This window comes from Magnolia sinica, chromosome 12 (genome assembly GCF_029962835.1).
Source record: "Magnolia sinica isolate HGM2019 chromosome 12, MsV1, whole genome shotgun sequence".
Lineage (NCBI taxonomy): Eukaryota > Viridiplantae > Streptophyta > Magnoliopsida > Magnoliales > Magnoliaceae > Magnolia > Magnolia sinica.
In genome coordinates this window covers 26,777,707-26,789,832 of record NC_080584.1, presented here as the reverse complement: position 1 = coordinate 26,789,832, position 12,126 = coordinate 26,777,707, and the positions used below count along the sequence as shown (strand labels likewise).

The window sequence follows — 12,126 nt, the reverse complement described above, 5'->3', positions numbered from 1 at the left end:
ACCACTTGTTACAAAAGATAAGCTGAAAATAATTGCAAATGAAATCTAAAAGATACAGCATTATCTCCAAAGATATGGTGCACCACATGACAACTAAATGTGTACTCTCACACTCAAATACACTGCACATATGTCCAAAAACTATGTACTCTAACAAGATCCAAACTTAACCCACTTATATATGGATCAGTTTTAAGTTTGATTGGTGCAGTTTTCTAATTCCTTGTTTACTATATGACTTCTGGTTAAGCAGCCTCTAACAAGTTTTAGTATAGTTTTGCAGTCTGTGGGAAACTTTGAGGAAACCTTAGGAAAATGTTGAAATTTTTCATTGAAACTTCAGGAGATGTTAAAAGACACATGATTACATGCTTAGAACTCAACTTTTAAAAATAAAAAATTATGCATAAGGAGTTTCATGTCATTCAAATGCCGTACACTACAACCAATAAGGCGTGTACACACAAAAAAGAAAGACAGTTAAAAAGAACCAATAACGTACATTGGTCTCAGATCCACATTGTGTTACCCAATCATGGAGATTGTTTCTAATGTTTGACAAAATGCAGGATTTAGCTCAAGGACAACCATTTTGTTGCCCATGTCACGAGGAGGGTTAATATAATTGCCAACACCCTTGTTAAAGAGGGGATTTGAAGATCGCCTTTTTATATTTGGAACTCTTTCCCTCTAGTTTGATGTAGCTCTTTTGATTTTGTCATGCACCTCAGGATCTCTCTATATTTCTTTTTACTTTTATGGGGAAAAATACACTGCCTCTTATAAGATAGCGGAGTTGTATATCAATGCTCATAGCCTTATACATGCGAAGAGAATGCTGTGTTGAAAGGAAATATCAAAGTCACATGTTTCTCTTTTCGCTATCAAAATTCTGAAGAAGTTATATGATGACTGCTTAACTCACAACTGTTTTTCTTAATCAACTGCATTGCAGTCCAATAATGTTCCACAGAATTATTTCCAGCAATCTTCTAATTTATTCAACTAGAAACAAAATGAGGAATGCACTCCCCATAGAATGGAGGAGTGTACTATGGGTCCTAGGTGGCATGATCATGGGAAATACCATGGATATCACCAGAAATATTGGGAATATCGTGGATACCATGATGCATTGGCTCATATCAATGAAATTATTGTCAATATCTTGTAAAAAGTGTATTCCAAGAAGGTATTCTATTACACGTGGGAAAACTGAGATGTTGTCTAGACAAAATCAATGATATTTTGAACACTGATGTCAACCATATAAAAATAGCTTACAAGAAATGTATTAGCAGTTTTTATTTCTGACGGAATTTTGTTCTCCACTTACCAGCAATCTGGTTAAGTTGATGACATCTAAATGTTTTGCAGCTCCATGTTTATATTGCTAACAGAATTTCTCCTTTACCTTCACTATGATTTTATTCAGGATGATGGTTTTCATATCTTTTCTTTTCTTTTCTTTTTCAGACTATTCCACGTCTTTGTTCGGAGCTTGCTCAGCTCCAAGATACATACATATTGCAAGGTACCATATGGTAAACATTCCTTTTTGTTGCGTTGGAGAAACGAAAAGTTAATCTTGGAATTGTTCTAAAATACTTGCCATCTTTTGATGTCATAGGTGATTATGATTTGAAGGTTATGCGTCAGGAATATTATATTGGTCAACAGAAAACGGTATGTTTGGCTTAATTGAGGTGTTCTACAGGATAGAAAAATTCTAAATAACTCAGGAAGCAGCGACTTTTAGTTATTGAAGACATAATAACCCCTTGTCCAACATTAGCAACCTTTATTTCTGGTATTTTTATAGAATTTATTTGTGGGATTAAATACAGCTAGTTGCATTGTAGGCTTAAAACGCAACCAGTCACTTTGCACACGTGGGACAGTCCAATCATCAATCTAGACTGTCCATTCGTACCACGGACTTTTGTTAAGCAACATTGCATGAATCCCCATCTATCAGATGGTCAAGACCATCTGATAGATAACATGCAAAAATGGATGGTCAGGATCAATCAGAGAAACATATGTCAAATCATTAACTTGAAACATCTAGATGGACCCCGGTTTGGATTACTTTTGATTCTAAAGAAACGCTTCTGTCAATTGATGCTAACCATCTGATCTTTGATTTGTAAAGTGAAGAGTTATAACAAAAACGACCAACATTTAAAGGTTAGGAGTGACTGATCAGTGCAATTTTCACATGGTGGCCTGCCAATAGTGGCGTGGAATGAAATTTGAACTGTCCCATAAAACATCTAATCGTAAGAGGAATGTTGGCTAACTGTGCTGACTATCCTCAATGTGAATCAGTATTTAATTTTGGCTATTGTGATGACTATGCTCAAGAATTAATTAATATATTATTGTTTCCGTATCTTAAGTGCTTATTGTTTTCCAAAAATTAAAATGTGAGATTTTGGTCTTCCTCTTGGACTTCTGCATCTGTAATCAATGTTATCAAAATCGTAGGATTCATGATATGAATTGTATGATTCATACCGTATCGTATAGGTGTACGATTTGAATTGTACACCCAAATAGCAAATCCTAAATAATTGTACGATAATCGTATCAAATCGTAAGATAATTGTAGAGTGCATAAATGGGCCCAAAAAATACTTAAAAAATCAAATTATTATTATTTTTATTCAATTTCTCCTTTTCTTTGTACCCTTTTGCTCATAAAATATGAAAAAGGCTCTCTCCTATTAAAAATGTCTTATTTTTTCTTTTGGGGATTTTGATATTCAAAAACCTAAAAATAAAAAATAAAAAAAATAAAGATATCTTTTGATTCACAATGGAATCAAATGTCATTTTTTCTAACTTGATTCTACACTAAAAAAAGGTACAAAACAAAATTTTAAGGACTCTTATATGTTTTTTAAGATAAATTTTTTGAAAGACAACAAAAGAAAACATAGGAAAAAGACAAGAATCCTTTACTATCATGATATGTATACCATATACATTTTCTCAATTGATAATATCATGATATGTATTACTTTTTTGGTACGTGTTGATGATAAATGGATAATTGATGAGTTTTTATTCTTTTATGATATATATATATATATATGGAAAAGGTACTATGCGCTTGAGCTAACAAGACCGTCCCATGAGGTCGAGCGGTGTGGGCCCCACCGTGATGTGTTTTGAACATCTACCCCATCAGTCCGATGCACCATTCCATTGTGGGCCTAGGTCTCAAAAATCAAGTCAATCCGTGACTTGTGTGGGCCACACCACATACGGAAGTGGGGCACACCACATACAGAAGTGGAGAGGGGCCGTGCACCATTAAAACATTCATAATCAATATTTGGGCCCACCGAGATGTGGTTTGCAAATCCAGCCCATCCATTATGTGTGTCCCACTTGGATGAGGGTTCAGACCAAGTTTCAGATGCATGCATATTTCAGGTGGGCCCCACCAAGTGCTTTTATATGTTTTAACGGTGTCTTCACATGATTTTAGATGGTATGACCCACTTGAGTTACGTATACGGCTTATTTATATTCCATAATTTAGAGGGGACCCATCAAATGCACAGTGTTGATGGTCGACATGCATCACGGTGGGCCCCACACAGCTCGACCTCACGGGAGCTTATCGTGAGGTCGAGCGCATGGTACCTTTTCCCATATATATACATATATATCTCAAATTCCAGAAAAAATCTTACGATTTGCAATTCGATACAATTAACCCCTATTACAATTTGCGATACGATAACGATTTCGACAATATTCTGTAATTATTTAGGAGATAATCAGCGACGCTCAAAAGAAAAAAGTGTGGGGAATATATATATATATATATATATATATATATATATATATATATATATATATATATATATATATATATATGGAAATGCTCACCTGCGCACCAGTTCGCACGGAACTGATGCAAACTTTTTTGAGAACCCATCATACGTGATGTGGATCCAAAATCTGAACCGTCCATATGAAGCAGCACCTCATGAAATCTCCTGGGCCCAAGTTTCACTTTGATCCAAAACTTTGGTGGGCCATGAAAAATGAAAACAGTTTCCTCCCTTGATTTGCATTTCTCTTTGCTATGGCCCACCAGAATTTTAGATCAGGGTGAAAATTTGTCCCTTGGGGTTTCATGGGATTCCGCATCACATGGACCGTTCAGATTAGACACCCATGACATGTGTGCAAAGGTGCGCACGTGCGCAGGTGAGCATGACTACACACACACACACACACACATATACATATACATATATATACCTAGTTATTCATCTTGCATGGTATCAGCCCTGCTATTTATTTTCTATATTATCTATAAAAGATGAAATTAGAAGAGGAATTGACTCAATTGAGTACAAAACTTGAGGCTAGAAAAGTAATCGCCTATTATAGGACAATGATTTGGTCCCTCTTATTGTTAGCGACTTGCTATGTGCTTGATGGTTGTAACTTGTAAGAAGTAAATGTTAGAAAGATTTTCCAGTCTAAACTTAGTAGTTTCTGCATAAACTGAAAGGAAACAGTGCCCTAGTCCTCTTCAAACTCCCTTCCAGCAGTGTGCACCACCATCAAGTTGACTAATACGTTATAATATGAAATGGTTGTGACCTTGGTAACAAATCATCTGATTGTGGTTCAAAGGAAAGGATACAGGTAGTGAGGAGATATGTATTTAAACTATTTCAGCACATTTTATCATGTGTCTTATTAACTAAAAGAAGATGAGCATAATAAAATAATTGAATGTAAAACAAGTTAAACAACTTAAAACTTGACATCTAGCTTCTCAATATCATTATTTGATTACTTCAAGAGATAGTTTGGCGCAAAATGTGTGAAACAAACCATGAATGTCACTTCAATAAATAATTATTCTTAATTCATAATTAACGAGAGTGAGAAATGTAATTCATTGAGGGTTGTTTAGACAAGGTCTGAATTATTACTTTTTCAGATATTTTATATTCAAATGGATTTGAATCTTTTTCCTCGAGTTAGATTGACAAGGTGAAAGAGAGAGAATATGAGAAGCAAGAGAAGAGAGAGAGCTTAGAGGGTAGTGACTAGTGATGCCTCTGGCCTCTCCTCTTACTGTCATGAGGGCTTTCATAATATATATGAAAGTACAAAAATACCGCCACTCGTAAATTAGTCCATAACCAAAGCTCATATGCTAAGACCTCACCTTAAGGACTAAAAAAATGAATAATGAAATGAAATAGTAGAAATCACAATCGCCATGTGAAGAGGGCCACAAGTGCGATCATCGCCATTCATTACGGTCCTTCAACACTCCCCCTCAAGCTAGAGCATTTATATCATGACTACCCAGCTTGAGGAAGAGACAATCCAAATGGGTACAAACAAGAGTCTCAATAAACACATCTTCCAATTGATCCTGAGACTTAACGAATTGTATGCAAATTTCCTAACTTGCATCTTTTTTTTTTTCTTTTTTTTTTTTTCCGAAATAAACAACAAAGGAAATAAAGTGAAAAATAGTATGTTGAATGCAAGAGTGATGAGTAAGTCGTCTTCATTAGATGTTAAAGAAAGAGATTAGGGAGAACAACGATCTTCAGATGGAATCGAAGGATTGGTAAAATCCACAATTGGAAGAACTTATTACTACTCTTGGGACATCTGGAATAGACTTGCAATGACATAACTAAACGTTGTACAAACATTTCTTCCAATGTAAGTTATGTGTTAGGCCTAAAGGAAAGAGTAGCAAACATTTATCCAAAATGCAACGACATACCATCTTTAAGAAAAAAAAGGTGGTATTTTTAAAGAATGTGACATGAGCTAAGACATAGCATTTATGAGAGACAAGTTTGTAGCATTTATATCCTCGTTAAGTACTTGAGTATTAGAGCTGGGCAGAATCCGACCCGATCCGAACCAAACCGAATCGAAGGCATGGATCGGTGCGGTTCGAGTAGGACCACTCAGATCCGATCGTACATCGGATCAAGTTCGGATCGTGGTCAATCCGGACCGATCCGATCCGATCTGATTCGATCGGGTATGATATAGGTAATACTTTTTATTTTCATTTTTTTACTCCCCACCTCACCCGAACGAAGCCCTAATCCCTTCCTTCTCTTTCTCTACCCGAACGACGCCGCACCCACCCATCTCTCCTCCTTTCTCTCCCATCCTACTTTCTCTCCTTCTCTCTCCTTTTTTCCCACCTCTCCTTCTTTCTCTCTTCCTTTCTCTCCCTCTCTCTCGATCTTGATTCAGCCCAGTCCAAATCGATTGGATAGACTCAACCTGATCCGACTCAGTTCGGTTTCCCTGACCGAATCGGACTCGGTTCAGGTCAGGCCAGCAAGGATTCCGATCAAATCAAGTCAGCCCTGCTGGACTCGGTCCCGGATCGAATCGAGTTCGGGTCAGGTTCTTGGAAAAATTGGCTCGAGTCGAGTTGGACCCAATCCGGTCCGACTCAACTCGATGCCCACCTCTAGTGAGTATCAAAGAAAGATACACTCGATAACCTTGGGGTCAAAGTTGTCAAGAACATGATTTAACTGATGTATGAAACACACATCCAAACACCTTATAAGGAACAAAACATAGGAATATCAGGACACTAAACAGAAAAGGTGTACATACTAATTTCAAGGCCCAATTTAGTAAATAGCATGTAGTCAAAACTATATCACTCCAAATCATATTCGAGACCTTCATGTGAGCCCGAATAACCTCACTTAAGTGTTGATTCTAATGTTCAACGACACCATTTTTTTTTTTTTTTTTTAATTTTTTATTTTTTGTGGTGAGTGTTCACATGAGGTTTGATGAATAATGCCATGGATAAGAGATGTGAATTAAATTCATGAAATACATGTTCTCTAGCATTATCTTAACATAGAATACACACCATAGAATTGAATAAGGTTTGTACTTCCATATAAAATTCCTTAAAGCAGGAAAATGCTTTAGAGGGATCTTTTTTTAATTATAACAAGGTCATGCAAGAATAATCATCCACAAAGTAATAAAGTAGAGTTAAATAAACTAGCAGTACAAACTGGACCTTACACATCAAAATGTACTTAAGAGGTTGTCCCTCCTTTTGTTCACATGATGTGGAAACAAGACTTTATGATGCTTGTTTAACCTGCAAGCTTTGCATTTTAAGACTCTTTAAACTATTCAATGAAGGGTGACCAAGCCTGCAATGCCATTGATGAGGTGATACATTTTTCCTAGTATAGCTTCGATTATTCCATTGTCAAGATGATAAAGACCATTCGCTTCACGTCCTCCACCAATCATCTTTCCTGCCTTTAAATCATGAAATTCACAATAGGAGGTATGGAATGTAAAAGAACAATTTAAGGATCTAGTTAGCTTACTTATTGACAATAGACTTGGAGGAAATTTAGGAATGCATAAAATTGATGTAATGCAGGGGCATTTTCACACCGGGCTTGAGTGGGGTGGCTTATGGGATGCAGGGGCACACTCGGGGTGGGCGGCCTGTGTGAGGGGGGGCCCACCCGTGTGATGTGGGTGGCTCGTGTGAAGCGGAACCCATGTGAAGTGGGGCCCACCCGTGTGATGTGGGTGGCTCGTGTGAAGCGGAACCCATGTGAAGTGGGGCCCATGAGGGGGGTTCAGCCGCGGTCCTAACCCATGGGATGTGGTGCCTGGGTTATGAGATAAAGGGATTGATTCGCCACGCTCTATCAGTTCGACCTTTTAGAGCAAGTGGTTAATTGTCTTGCATCATGATGTCAATGGAAGAGATGTTGTAGGATGAGCAATACCCAACTCAGATATATGAGTTGAGATACCATATCTAAATGAGATAAGACACTATGCTTGTTGCATATGGTTTGAAGCTCAAGAATTAATAACACAAGGAACATTTTCAGAGGATACAAGACATCATACCTGATTGACCAAGAGTAGCAATGGAAGAGGATACATGTTTGGAACGAGCTTTTAGCAATTTGTATACTCATTCTTGGACAATGTAACTATATCACTTGCTACACTTGATTAAGAATGAGTTGAGATCAAGGTATTCCAAAACAATTATATAACAATTACATCATGGCCGTAATGGTTGTTATGTATAACGGTAGTAATCATTGCGCATTATGGAGTAATAATAGCCGTAATGCCCGTTACAGAAAAATTGACATGTAATAGCCATAATGGCCTCGTAATAGTCTTTTTTTGGGTCGAGATAGTTTTTTTTTTTTTCAAAAACTCATAAAGGCTGTTACAACCCATATTGTAAAGGTAATGATAGTGGCTGTTACGGCCACCATTATTGTTGTTGAATACCTTGGTTGAGATGGGCTTGACTACATAGCCTTCAGAATTATCATCAGAAAATCGAACTTGGTTTGCCGAAATTAGCTTTCCAATGAGGTCCCAACACATATCAATTGTGTGGTTAGAAAGCCCATAACAAGAGTACTATCGATTTCCACAACCACGACTACAACTACCACCAAACTTTGCACCACGACCTTCCCAAGTATTTCTATCTCCAAAGTGACATCCTCCTAAATCTCTACCTCCAAATCATTCACCACGACTATCGCCACCACAACTTCCTCCCTCTATCCTACCAGAGAAAGAAATAAATGCCGATCAAAGGTTTAATTCAGAGTGTTTACACTAATTGCATGTTACAAGTCAATTTTTCCATAACGGCCATTAACAAATGCGTAACGGTCTAATAACGGCCGTAATGGCCCCATAACAGTCCATTATGGGGCTAAGATAGGTTTTTTCACACGGTGGCAATTATGACCACCATTATCTTTATGGAATATCTTGATTGAGATGGGTTTGACTATATAGTCTTCAAAACTGTCATAGAAAAATCGAACTTGATTCAACCAAATTAGTTTTCTAGTGAGGTCCCAATGCATGAACTTTGTAGTTAGAAAGCTCATAATAAGAATACATCTCTCTCTGTCTCTTTTAACAATGCTAAGTTGGGTTCTTCTCCTACCAGTATCGAATAGAACATGCTGAACTGACTATGGCTGCCACCAAACTTTGCAGTACGATCTTCCTAAGTATTTCTACCACCAAAGTGACCTCTCCCTAATCTCTACCCCCAAATAGTTTACCATGACTACGACCACCGCAACTTCCTCCATCTCCCCTACCAGAGGAAGAAATAAATGCCCATTGAAGATGAATTCGGAGTGTTTACACTAATTGCATGCTCAAAATGGGCAAATGCATCTATAGTAGATTAAACATTACTACCACCAACAATAAGTGCTCTCACAGGTTCAAACTCAAGATGAAACTGGTGACACAAAATTCCTTTCATTACCATCTCATTGTCTTATAATCAGTCAACAGGGGTTGGTATACGTTCAGTTCTTCCCTCATACCCTACAACGTCGAATAATGCTCGCTTACCCTCTTATCCCCTTATTTTTTTAAGCAACTGGTATATACCAGTCAAATTCTTCTCACTTGAGCAGCGCATGCCAAAAAAGAAGAAGAATAAGAAGAAGAAAAAGAAAATAAATCTCACCCGAATACATCTCTTTCAAAATTTTCCAAAATTCTTTTGCTGTTTAAAAAAAAAGATTACATTTACAATAATATGCAATTCTATGTTATTCCATGGAAGAGCTCTAATTTGAGCATCTTCTATCACCCAATCTTCATAATCTTTTGAGCTTTCATAATCCTTTAAGTTCTTTTTTCTTGTAAGAAATACTTCTACGGGTGTGGTCCATTGTAAATAATTCGCACCATTAAGTTTGGTCTTTGTAATTTGAAGATTTATAGACTAGTATGAAAGCAGAAAACTACCCTTAGCATCATTTTTGACGTTCATATTTAAGGGAAAGAAGAGATCAAACATGCTTTGGAGAACTTGAACTCACCAAAAAATCATAGATTAATTATCACCCTCACTCATGTATGGACCGATTGCTAACAAATACAAGAAGCCATTCCCTTTCTGATGCAGGACAATTAACCACTTGCTCTAAAAGCTCGAACTGATAGAGCATGGCAAATCAATCCCTTTATCTCATAGCCCAGGCCCCACATGCCATGGGTTAGGACCTCAATTGAGCCCCCCCCTCTTTGGCCCACTTCACATGGGTTCCACTTCACACAAGCCACCCGCCTCACATGGATGGGGCCTGCCTCACATGAGCCACCCGCCTCATACGGGCTGCCCACCCTGAGTGTGCCCCTGCATCCCACAGGCCACCCCACTTGAGCCCGATGTGAAAATGCCCCTCCATTACTTTCATTCACAATCTCTACACCTGCACTTGATCTTGATATCTGACCATAGGTGCACAAAAACACCCCTATGCTTAAGTTAGTCCATAACCTAGCCCATATGCTTAAACTCTATGCTAACAAATCACTTTAAGTACTAAACAAAAGGAATAATGAGACAATAGAAACCATAATCTCCATTTGAAGTGGGCCACACTTGTGATCATTACCATCTATCATGGTCCGTCAACAAATCTAAACAAAGTCCAATGTTGGTAGATTCAAGACATTTCCACCAAAGCAGTAGCATGTCGAAAGTGACTTGTTCTTCAACTTGTTTCATTTTGTCTCCCTCTCGAAAATGAAAGAGTTTTGCTAAGCCTATCTGATTTGATAGGATCCACCTGCCTACAAAAAGGCCCTAAATTTTACCAATGAATTACAAGTAGTCTAGTGGTCTACTGCAGTACCTTAGCGTGCAGCTTGACACAGATGGGAGTGGGCAAGGCCATTTCTCCTTGCAGCTTGAAATGGCATCTCTAGCATGAATGAATGATGAAGGAAAGAATGAAAGCACTAATGTTCTGGGCCATGAAGATTGAGTTTTGCAGGTCCAATCTTTGGAAGAGAACTATCGGGCTTGCAGAGTTTGATCTTCATAGACCAATGATTTGAAGGTCCTACGGTGGGTGGATTCTGCCCCAAAATCAACGCTCCTATGTCCTGTAAACTACGTAACTTGGACATAGGCATGTGTGTTAGCATCTGATATCAGTGTCAGATTTTAGTCTTGGTGGCTTCCAAAGCTTGTATTATGTACACCTGAGGTGTATGTGTACACTAACAAATGTATTTATCCCATGATATTTCCTTTTCTGTCATGTAGACTGATTACTGCAGCTTCCTCTTATTTCATTATCCATGATAAGATAAACTGCTACTTGTCATCTAAATAGAATAAATTTGTAATGGAACTTATTGAAGACTGATGTTTATATTTTGCAGTTCATAAAGCATCTGATCAATCAGCTTTCCAGACACCAGTTTTTGAAAATAGCTTGCCAGCTGGAGAGAAAGACCATGCTTGGAGCATATTCGCTGCTTAAAGTTATTGAATCAGAATTGCAAGGATACTTGTCAGCTACGAGCGGTCGCGTGGTATGCAGCTACCTGGTTGTCATCATCCATAACTTGATGTGTATTTTATTTGGATGGTTGTCCCATATCATTGTGTGATCAGCTGACCTGTCTGATACTTAATGTACTAGGCACAAAGTTCGCAAGTTCCCCCTTGTGGGCACCATGTAATAATTGGGCTAACATTGAGTGTGGGGCATGATCGTGTTAACAAATGGTATTCATAAAAATTGATCAGTGGCTTGTCTTTGTGCCATACAGCCAAAACCTCAAGTATAACCCGCCATATCTTTGTGACTTGTACTCGGAAAAAAGAGGAAGGTTGATGTCTTGTGGGCAACGATTGTAAAATTTTTGCCAACCTCCATTTAAAATATCAATCCGGAATTTCCACGAGAAGGCTAAGATGATGATTATGATGACGATGGTTGTTCTCACATCATTTCAAATATCACTTATATGATGCCGATATATCATTCATCACATATATAATATGCACTGTTTGAATTATCTCCGATATTATCGTTATCTCTAGCTTGGTGATACCAAAAACACTGATAGCGATATCGATAACACCGGCGGTATTAGAAATTCCAGGCATCAACAATGTATTGCTAAGTATCGCCAACGTATCAATATTGCCAAGATTTTCAATTGTGTAAATTCTAGGTGTCGCTTTATTGCCATTGTATCGATATCGCCAATATATTGCCAATATTTTCAACTGTG

The 12,126-nt window shown here is 37.8% G+C and overlaps 1 protein-coding gene across 1 annotated transcript in view; it reads left to right on the top strand.

Annotated features, from left to right (window-relative positions):
- LOC131221142 (AUGMIN subunit 3) overlaps positions 1 to 12,126 on the top strand; it is a 126,813-nt gene that overhangs the window by 67,724 nt on the left and 46,963 nt on the right. Inside the window, exons 11-13 of the mRNA XM_058216292.1 lie at positions 1,477 to 1,534; positions 1,631 to 1,686; positions 11,266 to 11,418. Coding sequence (XP_058072275.1) covers positions 1,477 to 1,534; positions 1,631 to 1,686; positions 11,266 to 11,418 — 267 coding nt within the window. The remainder of the gene's footprint in view (positions 1 to 1,476; positions 1,535 to 1,630; positions 1,687 to 11,265; positions 11,419 to 12,126) is intronic.